General features: G+C 34.7%; 1 protein-coding gene across 1 annotated transcript; it reads right to left on the reverse strand.

Annotated features, from left to right (window-relative positions):
- Positions 1-729: 729 nt before the first annotated feature.
- LOC121219823 (uncharacterized) lies at positions 730-2080 on the reverse strand. Its single transcript, XM_041098281.1, has one exon. It carries the CDS (start codon positions 1415-1417, stop codon positions 869-871), a length of 549 nt encoding a protein of 182 aa, XP_040954215.1. The 5' UTR covers positions 1418-2080; the 3' UTR covers positions 730-868.
- Between the last annotated feature and the right edge of the window lie 19964 nt (positions 2081-22044).

Consider the following 22044-nt stretch of genomic DNA (forward strand, 5'->3'; position numbering starts at 1 on the left):
AATTGCATCCATGCATATATGCATGCAACTTCCTTTGGTATTTATTTGATTAAGGAAAACTTTAGAGCATTCTAAGACCCATGTGCTGATTCGTCAACATTGTAAAGGTAGAACACTAAATATTGCAGTGGAACAAATATAACCCTCATTTTTAGACTTTATGCTTGCCATCTCTTCAATACTGCCTCCATTTTAGGTAATAAGGTTTTATACTTAATTTCAGCATGTTATCATCATTATCGTTGTCATTGTTGTTATGTATTGCTGTTATTTCTGAGACCATAATTTAGGTAATATGGGGACATTCTCAGTAGTAATGACCTCAATTACCTGGCAGTCAAATGAGTCAAAAAGTAATTTTTATTGTTCACAAAGGGGAACAAATTTCGAAAGGAAACTTATATGTTATTTTGTGATAGGTTTTAAGATAATGGTAATTATGCAGTGACAAAAGATTTGCGAAGATCAAACGCAGCCCCTTCCATTATACTTGTTCGAGGGTTAGAACTTGGACATAATCTTTCCTAGTTTTTTATATTTTTTTTTGAAAGACAATCACTGAGATGCATTGCTCATTGCAGGTTTATATTATATTTGGTGAAAGGATCTCAGCCATGAACAAGCTGCGGGTGAAAAAGAAAAGCTTATTCAAGGTGTTTTCTAATTTCCTCGTACTCTTTTTCAATTTTCTTGCCATCAACACACAGTAAAAAGAAAAGATTGGAAAAATGAATTAAAAAGAGGAAGAAAATGAATAAATTTAAAGGCAATACAACCCAATTGCCTTAATATAATAATAAGAAGAAGAAGAAGAAGGAAGCTTGCATTAAATACCCTCTGTTCTGTTTCAACCCTGTCTGTGTATGGTTCAACCATGAAACTGGTAGACAAGATCCAAAGCCCGCAACTTCTCCCCAGTAGGATCAAAACCCATGATACCACCCACGAATCTGTAATCACAAACCCTCCTCTCCTCCGCCAACGCTGCGGACGACGGCGAGAGCTGCCTCTTTACCCTCTTGTTCTTGATAAAAAAACATTCCCTCATCCTCTCCTCCACCTTATCAATCGACGTCTTGGAATTCTCCTCCGCCTCCGCTTCATTCTCATCGCCCACCTGCATCGGGTCGCTGCCGTTCTCGTTGGCAGCTCCAGTGGCAGAGGAGAGAGAGTTCGCCGCCGCAACCGGCGGCGGAAGATGCTGGGGATGGGCGGCGGAGAGGAAAGAGGAGAGAGAATGATGGGCTCGATGGAGAGATGAATGGATTTGGAAGAGGTAGGTTGGGTCCGACGTGACGGGTAGTTGTTTTGCCATCTGGGTTGCTTGCTCTAATGAATAGACTAGGTCTGTTAATTGTACCGCCGCCGCTGCCGGTGGCGTCAGCTGTGCCTCCGCCATGCTCATATTGTTCTCCATGCTTCTTTTTTCTTTAGAAACCGTGTTTCTAGCTGTTCTTCTTTTTGTTTAGAACAGCCGTTTGGGGATTTTGAGGATAGCAGATAATAGTACAAAACAGGGAAACCACAGCCTTTTTGTCTTCTTTTTTTTTTTCTCAAACGCTAAGCAGTTTGCGTCATTGAGAGTATTTCCCATGAGTTTTTCAGTAATATGGTTTTTTTTTAATTCATTTCCTAATAGGATGCAATAAAGCCCAAATTCGAATGGGATATTTAAATTTCATTAGTTGGTTAATTTGAAAATGATTGAAGTATTCAGCAATAATTAACATTTTACAATTTGAGAAGATTTTAATAAAAACATTAGCTCCAAGAGTTTGAATATTTATATTTCAAGTTTATAATATGGCTATATATAGTATAATCTAAATGTTAAAGAATATGTTAAGCAATTTATGTTTTATATATATATATTTAAATCATATGTATAATGATACCTGGGATCAGAATGGGTAAGGAAAAGGTTGGGCTTTCTTTTTCTGATTCCATATGAAGTAAATTGTGTAAAATTAAGCAACCAAAAATGAGAGTGGAATACTTCCACTAACTATGGGATGTGAGGAAGAATATAATAAAATTGGAGCTTCAGCTCAATTAAGTTAGAAGAATAAATTGAACTATTATTTTTGTGAGTAGAACTGCTCCCCTTTCCTCTTCATCTAATAGTAGGAGTCTGAAGTAACTTGGCCTCTAATTTTTTTGAATGTTTTTTTCAAGCACTTCCAAAGTAAGTTTTGAAAATTTTAATTAGATTTCGTGGAAACTTTCATTGATTGAAAATTTTGTTTAAATCCTCTTGAATTTTTGAAAAGATTAATTAACCCACAAAATTTGATACCTTGTTCTGCCGCTGTTGATCTCCATTATAAAAGATGACACAACTAAATTGTCATATTCACGGTACACACAAAAATTAACATTTTTATACTTTCAAAAATAACTTAACGTTTTATGTATTTTTAGTGTGTTTTTAAGTCATTGGACTCTTAAATTTTTTAGAAGTTAAACTAGCAAGTTCCAACCAACGATTTGATGGTCGATGCAGTGGATTAATGCCTATCGACAGGTAGAAAAACATATCTTAAATCCAAGTCAATTTGATGGTCAATGTCGAAGATTGAAGAATAAAGTTTGTTTGAATTTTGGTTCGCATATTCGTGACTTTCAAAGTTATTTTATTAAAAGAGAAAGGGAATAAGAATTTTTTATTGGTGCAAGCGATGCAAACATAGAAGATCATATAGTAGCGATTTTAACAGTCCGATGAATTAGTAATCAAAACGTAAACTTACTAATAGCTTAGTGACCTTGAGTATAATTTACCCTAAAACAGAGAACTAGGTATATATTTCTTTTGGTTAATATATGATCGAAGTCCTTGTATAATTCATACATTTCGAATTGCCTCTACTTTTATATCAAAAAATTTAGTCCCTTTAATTTTCGGAGTTAAAAATGCAAGTTTAATTGTTAATACTATTAAAATTATTTTATTAAATTCAAGTTTAGCGCAACGTCACTCTTTTTTTCATATAGATTTCGAGTGAGTTTTTTTAAAATTTTAAAATGTCACTCTTACAAACTAAAAAAAAAAACAATGTAGATTATTTTTTAAAAGAAATCGAATACGATGATAATTAAAAGCGTTTTTTAAAAGAAAATAACGATGATAGTTAGGAGATTGGAGTGTACTGATTCCTGCAACCACAATAAAATATAGTCCTAGAGAGAAGAAACAAGCTAAGAAGAATGGTTCATTCCATTTGCAGCAGATTATTGGTAAATGTTAAACAACAAAAAGCCAATAAATAGAATTTTTCAGGTTTACAATAGAATAGCATCCTCAATCCATCATTCCCTTGTCCTTTTATACTCTAGGGTCGTTATTCCTCTGCTGACAGGGCTCCTATAACAAAATCAGTGAATTTCTGAGGTGTCTTGCAGTTACGAGTGGGTCTCGCGTTTGCTATTAGCCTATTTCTCTGATCCTCTTGTATGTTGACCTTGGCACTTGGCGACCCATTCACACCAGTACCCTTTGGTTCAGAATGAAACTTTTCCTCAAGGTTCCAGTCGAGAAAACTGCGAAGCATGTGATCCTTGTCCTCCCAAGTAGCTGCCTCAAAAGGAAAACCATCCCATTGTATCAGGTATTGTATTATAGAACCGTTCGTGTAGCAAGGGTGGCTGCTGGTTGGAGAATCAAAGTAGTTGTGGAATCGACAAGATGGAGTGGAGTAATTTGCTGTTCAGGAGTGCCAATGCATTTGCAGAGGAGGGAAACATAGAATACTGGGTGGACTTTTGCTGTGGCTGGTAAGTCCAGTTTGTAAGCCACTGTGTTGATTCGTTAGATGACTTGAAATGGACCAAAGAAACATCGTCCCAGTTTATGGTGTTGTAATCGAATTGAATTTTGACGGAAAGGTTGAAGATGGACATAGACCCAGTCGCCTTCTGCAAGCACAAGATCTCGACAATGTTTATCAGCGTAAGCCTTCATCTTAGCCTGAGCGCGTTGCAAATTTTACTTGAGTAGATTGAGTGTGGCGTCGCAATCGCGCATATACTCATCGACTAAAGGGGAACCTGCAATACCTTGATATAACAGGTAATGGTAGGTGGTGTCTGTCCATAAAGGGCCTCAAAAAGAGTTATCTGCGCAACGGTTTGGTAGGCAGTGTTGTACCAATATTCTGCCCAAGGTAGCATAGTGACCCAAGTGTGATGAGCATCGGTTGTAAAACACCAGAGGTACATATCCAAGCATTTGTTAAGGGCCTCTATTTGACCATCGATTTGGGAATGGTAAAGGGTGCTAATAACGAGTTCAGTTTCCTGCAGTCGGTGGAGTTCTTACCAGAAGGTATGCATAAAACGAGGATATTTGTTTGTGACAATAGTTGCAAGTATGCCAGGAAGACGAATGATATTCGAGACAAATGCTAATGTGACAGTTTCGCTAGTAAAATTGCCAAGAAGAACGGTGAAATGGTCGTACTTGGAGAGACGATCAACAACAACCATGATGACAGATTTTCCTTTCAACGGAGACAGGCCAGTGATAAAATCCATAGAAATACCCTCAAAGACCAAGTTGGGAATTGGTAATGGTTGTAATAAGCCGGCTGGACGGAGAAACGAATCCTTCATTTGTTGGCAGATCTGACACTCAGAAACAAAGTGACGAACATCTTTACGCATACTGCACCAATAAAAGTTAGAAGACAGTCGATGGAATGTTCTTGTAACGCTAGCATGGCTACTGATTGATGGTGAATAAAATTCTAATAGTAATTGGTGTCGTAATGGTGAGTCAGATGGAACGACCAAACGACTACAGTAGAGAAGAAGACCATCTTTGTACTCGTAGCTAGCGAGGGAAAGTGAGTCAGTTTGGAGGCGGTGACACAATTCCTACAGTTCAGGATGAGATTGAGTGGCTAGCCGGATGTTTTCCACGTCCTAATAAATATTAACGCCATTTTACAACGGCCTGTGTAATCGCAAACATCTCTCGTTGATAAGTAGAAGCAGATTGCATTTGAGAATTGAGCTTCTGACTAAAGTAAGCGATTGGGTGATGGCCCTGAGATAAGACAACATTGATACCCACGCTAGATGCATTAGTCTTAAGAACAAATGGTTTGGTGAAGTCTGGCAACTATAAAACTAGTGCGAATGCAAGCAATTTCTACAATTGCTGAAAGGCAGTCTCTGCTTAAGAGTTTCAATGAAAATTATATTTTTTGAGTAAGTTAGAGAGAGGTCTAGCAAGGGTAGCATAATGGCGAATGAAACGACGGTAGTATCCGACGAGACCCAAGAAGCTACAAACTTCTTTAACAGTGTTTGGTTGTGGCCACTTGGAGATGACCTGAATTTTATCATGATCGACAACTACTCTTTGGGTAGAAATGATGTGCCTTAAATAACTGATAGATTCTTGCTCAAATAGACATTTGGATTTCTTAGCCACGAGGTGATGGTTCCGAAGGCATTGAAGGACATGTTCAATATGGTTTACATGAGCAGTCCAAGTAGAACTGTAGACTAATATATCATCGAAAAAAACTAACACAAAACACAAAAAAAGGTTAAAAAAATCATTTATTAATTCCTGGAATGTGGACGGTGCGTTGGTGAGACCGAATGGCATTACCAGAAATTTATAGTGGCAGTTGTGAGTACAGAATGTTGTTTTGTATTCATCACCTGTTTTGATTCGTATTTGATGATAACTTGCTAATAAATCTAATTTGGAGAAATAACGAGCCTATTGAAGCAATGGTTAGCATGTAGCAATCACATGTTTTATTATTATTATTATTATTATTATTATTATTATTATTATTATTTGGATGTAATGATGTAACTTAGTTGTATTCCAACTAAGTTTGTTAGTGTAGTAGGTGGTGATTTATTTTAAGTGGATGTAATGATGTAACTTAGTTGTATTCCAACTAAGTTTGTTAGTGTAGTAGGTGGTGATTTATTTTAAGTGGATGTAATGATGAAACTTAGTTGTATTCCAACTAAGTTGTCAAGTTGTAAGCTTGTATAAATAGGCTTTATGCCATTTTAAAAAAATATGTATGAATTCAATCAAGATTTCATCCATATACTCTCTATTTTAGCTTTGCTTAAAATTTATTTCATTTTTCTTCTTTGTTTCTGCCGCAAGTCTCGATTCTTGCTCGGCAAGCTTTTTGTTGAACCTTGCTATTTGTTGCACTTAGCTCCAACAATTGGTATCAAGAGCCTATTTCTTAAGGGATCTGTTATACAAATTCATGGCTTCATCAAGCTTTTCACCAGCTGCACCTCAAGTCTTCAATGGAGAAGGCTACCACATATGGGTGGTTAAAATGAAGACCTACCTACAAGCTTTCGATCTGTGGGAGGTTGTCAACTCAGATGTTGAACCAGAGCCACTTAGAGGCAATCCAACAGTAGCTCAAATCAGGCAGCATGCTGATGAGAGGACCAAGAGGCACAAAGCCATGTCTTGCATCCAGAACTCAGTGTCAGATGTGATTTTCACAAGGATTATGGCCTGTGAATCACCAAAACAAGCCTGGGACAAGTTGCAAGAGGAGTTTCAAGGGACAGAGAGGACAAGGCAGCAACAGTTGCTGAACTTAAGGAGAGATTTCGAGAATTTGAAGATGAAGGAAGAAGAAACTATCAAGCAGTACTCTGACAGGATTATGGCTGTGGTTAACAGCATTAGGCTCCTTGGAGAGCAGCTCAAGGAAGCTAGGATAGTGGAGAAGGTTATTGCAACTCTGCCCGAGAGGTATGAGGCAAAAATCTCATCTCTCGAGGACTCAAGGGACCTGTACACCATCTCCCTGACAGAGTTGATCAATGCTTTATATGCTCAAGAGCAAAGAAGAGCAAGCAGACTGGAGGAGCATCAAGAATGTGCCTTTCAGGCAAGAACAAACACTGCCTACAAAGGCAAGAAGGCCTGGAGAGACAAGCCAAGGACTGATGTTGCAAGAAAAGAGGGTCAGACTTGCAAGCACTGCAGAAGGGCTGGTCATCCAAAAGAAAAATGCTGGTTCAATCCAGATGCTGTATGTCAGCATTGTAAAAAGAAGGGTCATGTTGAGAGAGTCTGCAAGAGCAAGGCCAAATCAAGGCAGAGTCAGTTTCAACAGATGAAAGCTGAGGCTCGAGTAGCTAAGGAGGACAGTGACCAAGAGGAGCAAGTCTTTGCTGTATTATGCTCAGCTGCTCAAGAAAAGTTCTCATCTGGTTGGCTTCTAGACAGTGGATGCACCAACCACATGACACCTGATGCTGCAATCTTCAAGTCTTTAGACAGAAGCTGCAGAACTAAAGTCAAGATAGGAAATGGACATTTTATTCAAGCTGAAGGCAAGGGTGATGTGCTGATATGCACCCCACAGGTGCCAAAGTGATTTCAAATGTGCTTTTGGTGCCTGAAATTGACAGAAACCTGCTCAGCATAGCTCAGTTGCTGGAGAAAGGTTATTCTGTTGTGTTCAAAGACAACCAATGCCAAATCAATGATCCAAGTGGATCCAAGCTGATGGCAGTTCCTATGGCTAATAAGAGCTTTGTAGTTGACTGGACCAGGGAGTCAAACATTGCCTACACAGTTACATCAGATGAATCCAAGCTTTGGCATCAAAGACTGGGACATGCCAACTTCAGATCGATGGCTCGAATGGTCAGAGAGGACTTGGCTGAAAACTTCATCAACTCAGTGGATCATGATGATGTGTGTGAAGTGTGTCAGCTAGGAAAGCAGGCCAGACTCCCATTTCCCTCGAATCAAGCCTGGAGAGCCTCTGAAAAACTCCAACTGGTGCACACTGATGTGTGTGGCCCTATGAGGACTGAGTCATTAAGTGGAAACAGGTACTTCATACTGTTCATTGATGATTTTTCAAGATATTGCTGGCTTTACTTCCTAAAACAGAAATCAGAGGCGGCCTCAGTGTTTTGGAAGTTCAAGACTGCTGCTGAGACTGAAACAGGTTGCAAGCTGAAGTCCATAAGGTCTGATAATGGGACTGAGTACACCTCAGCTCAGTTCCAAGCCTTCTGTGATAAAGCAGGCATCAAACATCAACTTACCAACACATATACACCTCAGCAAAATGGTGTAAGTGAAAGGAAGAATAGGAGTTTGATGGATATGGCCAGGTGCTTGATGATTCAGAAGAATCTGCCTAAAGCACTATGGGCAGAGGCAGTTAACACTGCAAACTACATTCAAAATAGGCTTCCAACCAAGGCCTTGGATCAAAAGACTCCATTCGAAGCCTGGTTTGGATTCAAGCCATCACTGGCTCATCTGAAGGTCTTTGGATGCATCTGTTATGCTCATGTACCTGCTGTCAAAAGGGACAAATTGTCTGAAAGGGCTCGACCTGGTATTTGGTGGGCTACAGCACTGTTAAGAAGGGCTATAGGATCTTGGATCCTTCAACAAAGAAAGTGTCAGTCAGTAGGGATGTGGTATTTGATGAAAAGTCATGTTGAAACTGGGAAAAACATGAACCTGAGAAAGTTTCAGAAGGACTTACAGCAGATCAAGCTGAGCCAGATCAAAATGTTCCTGAAATGGACATTGATGATGAACCAGTTAGAGGAACAAGACCATTGACTGAGATTTATGAAAGAGCTCATGTAGCCATAGCTGAACCAAGCAATTTTGAAGAGGCTGAAGCTCAGCAAGAGTGGAAGCAGGCAATGGCTGAGGAGATTAGCATGATTGAGAAGAACCAGACCTGGGAATTAGTTGAAAGGCCAGTCAAAAGGAAGATAATTGGGGTGAAATGGGTGTACAAAGCCAAGCAAAATGCTGATGGTACCTTGAACAAACTGAAAGCAAGGCTAGTTGTCAAGGGGTTCAGTCAGAGGTATGGCCTGGACTACCTGGAGACCTTTGCACCAGTGGCCAGGCTAGACACCATCAGATTACTGATTGCCTTAGCAGCACAGCTCGAGTGGAAGATCCATCAACTCGATGTGAAATCAGCCTTTCTGAATGGTTTCTTAGATGAAGAGATCTATGTTGAACAACCACAAGGGTTTGAGATAGCTGGCAGAGAGCATATGGTCTACAAACTGAAGAAGGCCCTATATGGCTTAAAACAGGCTCCAAGGGCCTGGTACAGCAGAATCGATGGCTACTTGACTAATTTGGGATTCGATCGAAGCAAGAGTGAGCCAACACTGTATGTCAAGAAGCAAGGGACACAAACACAGCTCATTGTATCCCTATATGTTGATGACCTGCTGGTGACAGGAGGAGATCGAGCAGTGCTGGTCGATTTCAAGACCAAGATGCAAGAAGTATTTGAAATGTCTGATCTAGGGGAAATGTCTTATTTCCTTGGAATGGAGGTGACTCAAGCACAAAATGGGATATTTCTAAGTCAGAGAAACTTTGCCACAAAGATTCTGACCAAGTTCTCCATGCAAAACAGTAAAGCAACTAAAACACCTGTTGCTGTTGGAGAAAAACTATCGAGCCAAGGTGATTTTGAGAAGGTTTGTGAAACAACCTATAGAAGTCTAGTTGGTTGTCTGTTATATTTAACTGCCACTAGACCAGACATAATGTATGCTGTAGGATTGCTCTCAAGGTTCTTGCATTGTTGTAATAAAAAGCATTTACAAGCTGCTAAGAGAGTGCTTAGATATGTCAAAGGCACTTTGAGCTATGGTTTAAAGTACAGCAAGGAAGGAAATCTGAAGCTGGTTGGCTACACTGATAGTGACTGGGCTGGCTCGATAGATGACATGAAAAGCACCTCAGGGTATGCTTTCAACCTTGGTTCAGCCATGTTTTGCTGGAGCTCGAAGAAGCAAAGTCTGGTGGCTCAATCTACTGCTGAAGCAGAATATGTGGCAGCTGCAAGTGCTGTCAACCAAGCCATTTGGCTAAGGAAAATCTTAGCTGATTTGAAAGTGCATCAAAAGGAAGCTACTGAGATCTTCTGTGACAACCAATCTTCAGTTGCAATTGCTAAAATCCAGTGTTCCATGGAAGAACAAAGCATTTCAGCATCAAGTTGCATGTTGTTCGAGAAATGGAGCAAGCTCAGGAAGTGAAGCTGATCCATTGTAATTCTGAGGATCAACTTGCAGACATTTTGACTAAAGCCCTTAATGTCACAAGGTTCGAATGTCTAAGAAGGAAGCTAGGTGTTTGCTCCATGCAAACCAAGGAGGAGTATTGAAGCAATGGTTAGCATGTAGCAATCACATGTTTTATTATTATTATTATTATTATTATTATTATTATTATTATTATTTGGATGTAATGATGTAACTTAGTTGTATTCCAACTAAGTTTGTTAGTGTAGTAGGTGGTGATTTATTTTAAGTGGATGTAATGATGTAACTTAGTTGTATTCCAACTAAGTTTGTTAGTGTAGTAGGTGGTGATTTATTTTAAGTGGATGTAATGATGTAACTTAGTTGTATTCCAACTAAGTTTGTTAGTGTAGTAGGTGGTGATTTATTTTAAGTGGATGTAATGATGAAACTTAGTTGTATTCCAACTAAGTTGTCAAGTTGTAAGCTTGTATAAATAGGCTTTATGCCATTTTAAAAAATATGTATGAATTCAATCAAGATTTCATCCATATACTCTCTATTTTAGCTTTGCTTAAAATTTATTTCATTTTTCTTCTTTGTTTCTGCCGCAAGTCTCGATTCTTGCTCGGCAAGCTTTTTGTTGAACCTTGCTATTTGTTGCACTTAGCTCCAACAATGCCCTATGGAGTTCATCAAATAGCTCATCTACTGATGGAATAGGGAATTGACTTTTAATGGTGAAAGCGTTTAATGCACGATAGTCAACGCAAAAATGCTAGGTACCATCTTTTTTGCACACCAACAAAATGAGAGAGGAAAATGGACTTGTACTGGGTCGAATGATACCATTCTGTAACATCTCCTGTACTAACTTTTCTATTTCTCTCTTCTGGAAATAAGGATATCTGTAAGGGCGGATTTGGACTGAGCCTGTGTGTGGGAGTAAATTAATAGCGTGGTCATGAGAACGAATAGGTGGAAGACCCATAGGTTTTGTGAATACATCTAAGAAGGTTGTCAAGATGGTTTCAAGATCATTCAGATATGGAAAGGGTGAAACGATTGTAGGGAAAAGTAATTCTAGTCGAAAATAGTTAGCAATGGCTTGTGTTTAGACCATGCATCAAAGGCAGTTGTATTAAACCTAATGGATAGTTGATGACTTGTCTCCTTGCTAACAGATCGTTTTGTTGTTGTATGTCAATTGATATTGAGCAGTGGCATAGTTTGTCATAACTGGATCGAGGGTTGCCAGCCATTCAATGCCAATGACCATATCTCAACCCTTGAGGGGTAAAACATAAAAATTGGCATAAATTTCTTGGCCTTAGATCATGGAATCTGTCAGTAAACACCCGTACATTACAATCTATCACCATTTTTTACGAATACGTAAAATTGAGGAGTCACTTCAATCGATAAGTGCAAGAAAGTGGCCACTCGAGTCTGGATGAAATTGAGGGTGCTACCCCCGTCCAAAAGTATTTGTATCGATTTACCATTGACATATCCGGTAAAACGAAGAGTGGTGGTGGAACAACTACCGGCGAGTGCATTATAAGAAATTGAAAAGGTTGTGAGAACTTCCTGAAGTTACTGGTGGTCAACGGAGGAATCATGTGAGGCGTCGATCTCTTGTAGTTCGTCAGGGGTAGAAGGTTGAGTACCACATTCATCATTGAAGAGAAAGAGTTGTGGTTAAGACTTGCATTTATGATCCCAAGAATACTTTTCATCACAGTGATAGCAAAGACCCTAAGATCAATGGTGAGTGACTTCAATCGGAGAAAGACGATGGAAGGGAACCTAGGCACTACCAGAGAGTGTGGCGATATTAGTTAGCACAGAAGTATTGGGAACAGAAGTAGCAGACGATGGAACTATTTTGGGAGTAGCCAAAATAGGCCTACCATGGCCCAATGTGGGTTTGATAAAGCCTTTTTCCAAAGCAAAACGTTGTTCATGCAATTGGGCAAGCCCAATGGCATCCTCAAGCTCGGTTGGTTTGTGGATGAGCACAGTAGTTTTAAAATTCAGTCGGTGTCCCGAAATAAAACAATGCACTAGCAAGAGAGGCAGCAAAAACATGGTTCGATTCGTGATGGCTTCAAAGCGAGCACGATAGTCACTGACTGTGGTGGTTTGTTGTAGTTTGGCAAGTTGGCCTTTCGGGGATTTCAAATCACGGGGTTAAAATCTTTTAATGATAGCTGAAGTGAAATGAGACTAGCCAGCTAGCTGCTTATTACGGTACATCCAGTCATACCATTCAGTAGCTGCGTCATCCAAATAAAAAGAAGCAATAGTTAGTGGGTCGTGTTCATGGATGTAGTAGAAAGAGAAATAGCGGTCGGCTTGCAAGACTCATCTATCGAGGTTCTCTCCGGAGAAGCAGGCAAATTGAATCGGAGTTGATATATGAGTGCCCAAGGGAGTTGAACTCTGAGTCGACTAAAGACAGTAAACAGATTTAGAGGTAGAAGCCAGTGGAAAGGTAGGAAGATAAATCAAAATTTCTTGAAGCATTTGTTGATAAGATGCAAAAGAAGAGGTCAATGAGTCAAGTTCTTTGCGGATTGTGGATTGAGATTCTTGAACTGATTTAACTGCCTCGTCGAGGACTTTCAGGCGAGTACCATCAGCCATCTAAGAGGATGGTCAATGAAAGCACCAAATGGAGTGTACTGATTTCTGCAACCATAATAAAATATAGTCCTAGAGAGAAAAAACAAGCTAAGAAGAATGGTTCATTCCATTTGTAGCAGATTATTGGTAAATGTAAAATAACAAAAAGCCAATATTCAAATAAGAAGGTGATGAGAGAAATAGAATTTTTCAGGTTTCAATAGAATAACATGTTCAATTCATCATTCCATTGTCTTTTTGTACTCTAAGGCCGTTATTCCTCTGCTGACAAGGTTCCTATAACAAAATCAGTGAATTTTTGAGATGTCTTGCGGTTGCGAGTGGGTTTTGTGTTTACTGTTGGCCCATTTCCCTGATCCTCTTGTATGTTGACCTTGGCACTTAGTGGCCTATTCACAACAGAGATGATCATCAATCTCAAATAGACACTTGGAATTTTGATGCCCGCCGTGGCTGTTGAACTTATCATGGAAAATTAGATCATTTTACCTTTACAAGATTCATAAATTATGGAAAAGGAAATTTTTCATTGTGGGGTTCTCGAATTCATTGGCCATGAAGACAGTGTAGTGTTCTTAACGGATTGGATAATGGAAAACATGCAATTAAAAGCATGTGATTTCATTTACATGGAAAATAAAGAGTAATACTATAATCACTAGCTATGGGAACAAAAGGTTCTATATTGACGTAGTGGAAACTAAGTCGATTGATTCTATTAGCATCCTTGATATAGATTGTAACTTTGATTTCGCTCTTGCTTTGGATTACAAAGAGCTTGTAAATCCTACTTCAATTAATTCCGGTTTAAAGAAAGTAAAAAAGGAGGAACAAAACTCAGAAACCCAAGTTCAAACCTTTTCTTTCAGTATTTATATGCATAATATCGGAAGAAATTAGGAGGTATCGGAGGTTATGAGTGAGAATAAAAAACCGACAAGTTTGAAGCTTTTACGGCTTGCAATACTTAGTGACAAGTTTCAAGCTTTTACGGGAAAGAGCTACACATTAGGTGGTGGGTGGATCATTCTTGAAAATCTTAATATTGATTTTTAGTGGTGGGTGATCTCAGCTGGATATTTATTGATTCAAAATCTTAATATTGATTTTTAGTTTTTTTTTATTTCAATTAAAATCAACACTTTCTAGGTTTTTTTTTTGGTTTAATTTTTTTTAATATTTTATTTGTTTTTTTATTAGGTTTTGAACTGTGCTATCCCATCCCCTACTCTTAATATTGTATATAAAAAAGATTGTTAGATACAATATGTATCAAATCTTGTAGGTGTTGCGACATTGATGCATGTGTGTTGCGACAGTAACCTTTCATCATCTTAAGGAAGTAAAACTTTAACGAAAAACTAACTTGGAGCAGTCTACCACGAATGTCGTAACATTAGATGTGTTGCATTGCAACACAGAGCCCTAATGTCTCGATTACAAGCTTTCGAGGTCGCGACTCCAAGTTGATGGTTGAAGTGAATGAGCCTAGTACCATTGTCCAAGGTGTCGCGACACCCAAGCTTTGGTGTTGTGACACTGAAGTCTGATGAGTTGAAAAATACTGCAAGGAAAATTTTGTGTCAAATGTTAGGCTTGAAAAATTGGTTGTATTAAAGGAATCCTTGTGCCAAACAAAAGAAGAGCCTCTTTTATCAGATTTTTGGTATTATCTTTTATTCCTTTCACCATTTTTAGTTTTCTAGGTTTTCCTTTCTCATCTTAGTTTGTTAGTAGCTATTAGTTTCTTCATTGTTATTGTAGCTTTAGTTTTCTTGCACTTAGATACAAAACTTTCTCTTGTTGTTTTAAGTTTTCTTTAAAGTATCCAATAGATTTCATCTTTGTGAACTTTCGAAAGTGTAAAAATAACATCTTTGGCTATGTTTTCATCACCTTTCTTGTTGTTATCATCTTCAACAAAAACTCCATCAAGAGTCACAAAAAATCTTTCAACTTTGGCTTTTTTTATGTTTCTTTTATGAATCATCTAAGCATAAAATTGGCTGATACTTGTATATTGATCATGAATAGGCACTAAACCTTATAGTGGTTGGCTGATTGGAATGTTGCATGTTAGTTTTTAGGCGAAAGACTAAATCGTAAAATCGGACTAAATCAAATAAACTTCAAAATCTAAAATTGACGCCTTTAGGTGAACATTTAGATAGGTGAGACCGAAAGGAGAACCTATTGTGGACCAATTTGATTATCTCAATTTAGTTTAGCGACTTTGAGAGATAAATTGGACTAAATCGTCTAATTGGATAAAATGGTGACCGAAAGGTAAAATTGGACTAATTAGGAGTTTAAGTAATTTAGATGTCTAATCTGAGAATTAGCTAGCAACATGAATATCAACCAACCGCTTATCTCATTGAATTGATATTTGTGCACTTTTGCCTGTTATTCAGTTTAGTCCTCATAACTCTAATTATATATGCCCAATCTATTTATCTACTAGCATGACATAACCCAAAATGAATTGCATGTAGAATTCATACTTTGGAATGAATGAGAACGACGATTTATCACCGTCCGCAGTGAATGCATATTCTTGATAAGTACAAAAGAAGACTTAAAAATTAAGTTAATTTCTTCAAAATATTATTTAATTAATTTCAATTAAATAATTGAAGTTCAAAATGAGAATTAAATTAATTAGTCATTATAGTTTTATTGAATGAGACAATTAAATATATTTCCTTGTATATTTTAATATGGTAAAGTTGTCATGACTTTAACGAAATTAGAACTGTGATGAGAAAATAATTTAATTAATTAACTAATATTTTGGAAAATAGAAAAAAAGTTATTGGGTTGGATAATTATAAGTCTTGGTTAAAAGTTTAGATAACGCATATAATTGTATACAATACATGAGACTGGCTCGAGAGCCCATCCCTTATGAGAGGGACGACAAACCTTGATACCAGTAAGGGTTGCCGCCTCCCCTTAGTGTTCCATATATAGAGGAATACTATATTTTTTTATTAAAATATTATTATTTATTTACCCCTTGTTCAAGTAAAACTCTTGTAGCTTTTTTTCCTAAAAATAAGAACAATGGGATGACCTAATAATACACCTGATACATAATTGAGCTACGTTACTTTGTAAAAAAAAATAGTGATAATTTGTTTACAATAATAAATCTTATTTTCTGGAAAGCTCAAAGTTTTCGGTTTCCATAAAGAGGAAATTATGTTTCCCATTGAAAGTTAATAAAAATTTTCATTCTATGAATTCGGTTCATTTTGTTTGAGCCTACACTCAAAGAAATTCAAGGGTCGAGGATAGTATAGAAGATCATTTGGTAGAAAGTCGGGAAACGACTTAGACCGCCTCGTAACAAAGCATAGGTAATTATTCAATTTAAGATTTATTTCTATAAATACCAAAATGCTCAGTTTTAAGAAAAATTTTAAACTTTTGTTGTGTCCAAAACACTATTTCTAAACCAATTTTTCTAATAGAAACCAGATAAATGAAAGATAATACTTTATATAAAAGTATAAACAAGTGTGTTATCACAAGTGACCATGAAAGTGAAGATAATAAGTGTGATATATATAAAGCTAGTGAAAGAATATTTCATGAATGAATTATATAATAAATAACGTGAATTATTCACGAGAAAACATGTGATATATTCTTATGTGATGTGTGAAAGTGCATACTTGAACAGATGTGAAAATGTGACAAGAAAGAAACGTGTATAGGTGAAATGTAAAGGCCCTAGTAAACAAGGTAGAACTAGTGTGATATAATTAACATGCCATATGAATTCCCTCTAGCACGCTCATGATTAGCACTACGATGCTTGTGACTATTAGCACTCTTGTGTTCGTGTTCTTTAGCATTTACGTGCTCGTGTTATTTTGTGTATCTTTCTTGGTTCTCCAATGTTTACTAAGGGCTATATGAAGAAAAGGATACATGAAGTAAAGATTAAGTGAATAAGTGGTAAGTAATGATTTTATCCCTAAAACATGTTCCATAAATTAAACACTTGATATATCTTTAGTGAAGTGAATGAAGCAAGAGATAAACGAACAAGTATATATGAAATGAACTAGTGTAATTTAAATGAAATTAATATATATTAAATAATTAGATGAGTATAAAATTCATGCAAGTACTTACAAAGCTTTCATAAAGCTTAATGCCTTGTTTTCAAACGCTTAGATTAATGTAGAAAGAGAATTAATTTGGAAAGTGTTCAAGTGTAGCCTACCAAAATCACATCTCATAAAAAAATTAAGAATTATGAAGAACAAAATTCAAATTATGAACATTAGTGCGGCATGTACATAATAATGAAAGTGTTAAATGGATAGTGCAGATAACATGAAGACAATATGTGCTTAAGTGAAGATGTTGAGTTTTTTTGTTGGTGACCGAACATGGATGAATATATTGTGTTTTGAATGATATTTTAAGGACTAAGAATGGTTGAGAATGTTTAAGGTGTGTTTAAGGTATGTTTTGTAGTGTTTTTAAGCTTGATTTTGGCTTCCCTGCATCCAAGTCTCGATACTTGGGGTTTAGGTATCGGTACTGGTAAACTTCAAACCTAAAAATCTACATTAACAAACCCAAGTCTTCGAAACTTCAGTACTGGTAAACTTTGCTCCGAGAAAATGTTGTTTTTAAGCTCCGAAGGGCCTTCGAACGACTTTGAAATGCCCCCGCTTCGTAATAGGACTCTCGAAAATGGTTTTAAGTACCGTAAAAAAATCTTAATAAAACCCAAAACAAGTGTAAAAATTAAAATATATATATATATATATATATTATAAGTAACTGAATATGACATCTCTTACCCGTGTTAGAAATTAGACTCAAATAAAGAGCATTACAAGTTTGATATAAAATAATGGAAGTCTTTAGTTAATGAGTACAGATTTTGAAAAAGAAAATGTAGGTTAGCTTTTGTTTATACCTCTCGCGTCGCATGCATCCTCGGGGGTTTGACCTTACCAGCTTTTCTCAGCTTTAATTTGTTTTTAGGAAAGAAATCATTATCTTATTCAATCTTATTTTAAGTTTATAAATTTAAAAAATTGTAACTATGAGATGGAATCGAATTTTTAATTTATACTATAAAATTAACCAAAATTAATCAAATTGGCTTAATTATCATTGTTGTTTAAAAGATCTAAACCCTCAAACCAATGCTCGAAGTTCGGACCCCTATGATTATATTATTATGGGAAAATATTCCTACCCTAAAGTTTGATAAAATAAAATAAATAACACTTTTTATTCTCATATTGTTTTCTTTTTTGAAAGACAAAAAATAAATGAATTTTAAAGAAACAAATAAATTTACATTATTCTATTTATTTTTTATATTCAATAATTTTCAATTAAAAATAATAAAAATCTAATTGGTTATAGTCAAAATTATATTATAATATATCTTAAACATAATATATAAAAGTTTATTTTAAGTTACAAGTATAATCTCAATTGTAATTTCAAAGAATGCATAAAATCGGAATTAATCATTATAAATCACAATTTGATTGATGATCAGAACATCAAGACATAAACCATAATAAATATAAACGTAAAACCTTTGTATGATTTTAAAATTATTAATTCCTTAACCTTACAATTTAGCCAAGACCATTAACTTTTTTTAATTAAAATATTATAACTAATTAAAGAAATTTATCTTTAGATTAATAAATAACTAAATTAAAAATACTTAATTTTTTTTCATATTAAAAATGCCTAATTTTATCAAAGTGGAATATAATTTTTCTTTTACCTTGTATTGTTGTTATTTTTATATAATTATTGTTTCATAAACTTTTATTAGAAAGAAAACAGCCTTTATAGATTTGTGGAGCGTGCATGCAGCCTCTTGTTTTTGGTGTGGATTTTTTCTTAGCTCAATACTTCTTGTTCAAAGCCAACAGAAATTAAACATTTGAATGTGGCTGCCTAGGTTGCCTTCACCATTGCTTGCATATTAAATTCATACTAGTTATCTTTTGTTAGTCACTTGAATATATATATATATATATATGTCTAAACAAAAATCTATTGTCATTTCCATATTTTGAGGATATTAGGGTTGGGTTTTGTTTTTAAAGTTTAATACATTAATAGTATATAATTTTATACACTATCGATAAATTATGTGATGTTTAAACATTTGTTTATTACAAGTAGAGTATGTATACAAGTATAAATATATGTTTGAACAGTTACAATATATAATCAAATTAATATAAAGTATATTGGATGAAGAATTTGAAAGAATAGAACAAAAGTCATGTATAACATATGCATATAATGAGATTTAAGATCTATACATCGCAATTGCGTATAATGGACTCGAACTTGGATACTCAAAAGACCGAGAGCCTCTTCTTCAACCAACAATTTAGCAATAAATTTAATTATGGCATATTGACTTATTTGACCCTCTAACTTTACAAAAAAATCATTTTAACTCTCCATTTATTTTGTCGCCTTCTTTAACCTTTAAATTTGTGTTTTTTGTCAAATCACTCCAAAATGGAGGGAAAAGTTAACATTTTTTAAGTTTGCTGACGTGGCATACATGTGGATTGCCACGTGGATGACATATAAATATTTAATTAATTTATAAAAAAATTAAAAATTCAAAAAAATTATAAAAATTATTTTTTAAAAATTAAGTAAATGCTAACATGTCATCCAAATGGCAATCCACATATTTGTCATGTCAGCAAAAGTTAATAAACATTAATTTTTCCATGATTTGATTAAAAAAAATGTAAATTCAAAGACTAAAAAAAGTGAAAAAATAAATGAACAACTAAAATGATTTTTATTTTGTAAAGATCATTATGCCTTTAATTATTTATATTTTAAAAAATTTTAGTTATAGCAATAAATTTATTATTAATATATATTCAACAACAAATCTGAAAAATTTTAATTTTTATGAATCATAGAAATGAATTATATATATTTTATGGTGAATTACAAGAGGAGGGTAATACCCTAACAACAACACGACTTGAACCTAGGTCGCATTTGGGGCAATAAATATCCAAACCATTAGACCAATAGAAAGGCTCAAAATAAATTATATTTTAATTTTAAATTAAAATTAGCAGATGGGAGCCTTGTAGACTGATAGTCGGATCAAGATCTGGTTGGTATGCTTTCAATTTAAAACAGTGTTCCCTTTGCCTATTTCTTAACAAGCTTGTGTGTGGCTCTTATATTATTTGAATTAGGGTCTACATCTATTGTAATAGAATTTATATTTGTAATTTTTGAAGTAAAATAAAAAGGAATTTATAATTTAAGTGTGAAATAATGAATTAAACCAAAATTTGGAGTTTAGAAAGATCTTCATTGATTCATCAAATATTAATTCACAAATTTGAAAATGAATATTAAGAATAAAAAAAAAATTAGTATCATATTAGCCGGCAGAAGGACAGCTTAACGTCCCGGCCACGCCAACGCTAATATCCCCATGCGCCACCTAGATACCCTCGCTTCTCCATTATGTTATTCCATTTTCTTCTTCTTATTATTTTATCCCACACAAAGGTTTTCGTTTCATTTTAAATTCTCATCTCCACTCCTTATTTGGATGAATGATTTGTTGAAATAAATAAATAAATAAACTTAAATCTACATTTAAAATTTATCTAATGATTAATCTTCAAATAATTAATTTCCATATAAATAGTGTGGAGTATGTCTCGTATTCTTCTTCAAGTTAAATTTTGATTATTTTAAAGATATTTTAGTATGATTATAACTCTAATATTAGTTTATTTAAAGGGGCATTGTATCCTTGTTTCGTGAGGCCAATAAGAAAAAAGGTTTTTCCTTAGAATCGACAAGATGTAGTTACATATGAGTTTTGGTGAGAGTTTAATGGTAATTATGGAGAGTATTTTATACTCCTTTTTATAAGTGTTTTATGAGATTTAGGGTTTTATTTACCGATTTACTCTTTGAGATTTTGAGCTTTGTATTCGAGGCTTTGGATAGTGTACGTTTAGTACATTTAAGTTAGTTTTTTTTCCATATTGTACTCCCGTTTGTTTACTCATTTAGTGAAAAGTCGTAGCCTCATTTGCCTGTGATTTTTCTCTATTTGAGGATTTTCCACGTAAAATATTTGTATTCATTCTTTCCACATTTATTATCTCGTTGTTTATGCGGGCCGATTCCCAACAAATCAAATTATAAATACATGTTATTTATTGTATGGATAATATGAATTTAGCATATTAAAAACCTATATTAATAAAATTTAATAGAATTATTTTTTTCTTAGTATGTTAAATACATAATTGTTATGAATATCTAATTAAGTGGATGTCCATCAAGATCAAGATAAGTTTTGATATACTTTAAATTCTAATAGTCATTAGTAATATATCTCTACTTCATTTATACTTCTTATGCTTATAAATAGAGACTTTAGAAAAGCTTTGTAAATATTCCGATTGATCAATAAAATACGCTCTCTCTTTACTCTCTGTCTATTTATTTTATAACACGTTATCAATACGATTCTCTTTTAATTATTTTTCTCCATAAGTCACAAAAATATCTCAAAATTTATTGTTGTTGATTGCCTCTTAGAGCTGCTACTATTTCAATTGAGGCCTGCGCACTATGAGTAATCATTAGAGCCTTTAACCACTCATGTACACATAAATATTTAAATTTTTATGCCCTTTTATGCAAAGAAATTTATATAATCTTTATGTATGTTTTTCTCCTTTATTGATTGATTTTTAGTAAAATTATTTTATGGAAAAAATATTATTACTTTAATGTTTCTTTTAAACTAAGATTGTTTTATTAAATTATAGTATGCATAATATTTAGATGTTTAAAGATTTGATTATTAAATTCTTGTTGTTAAATATTATTGTAATTTGATTAAAATTATGGTGGAAAGTGTTATTAACCTACCATAGTTGATTAAAGGGAAAGTTGATAGGATCTATTGAGTCTTATTAACTTGCAAATGTTGAATGATTCTATTATATCTTTTAAATTGAATTTATAAATATTTGATTAGAAGCTTCATAAGATTTTATAACATATATGTGAAATTGAAATTTGGTACAATGTTTATCAAATAACTTTCAAGCATTGTACACGAAAATTTTAATTTTGTTTATTAAATGATCTTTTTACTATTAGATTATAAATGTTATTACAAAAACAAAGTTTTTTTACTACTTGCAATAGTGCTCGTGATAATAGTCAGGGTGATGACGATGATGTTAAAGATCTTCAGGTATATTTTACTATGATTTATTTATTATATCATGTTTATTATAATTGGAGACTAATCATGACACATGAATA

Source organism: Gossypium hirsutum, chromosome D08 (genome assembly GCF_007990345.1).
Source record: "Gossypium hirsutum isolate 1008001.06 chromosome D08, Gossypium_hirsutum_v2.1, whole genome shotgun sequence".
Lineage (NCBI taxonomy): Eukaryota > Viridiplantae > Streptophyta > Magnoliopsida > Malvales > Malvaceae > Gossypium > Gossypium hirsutum.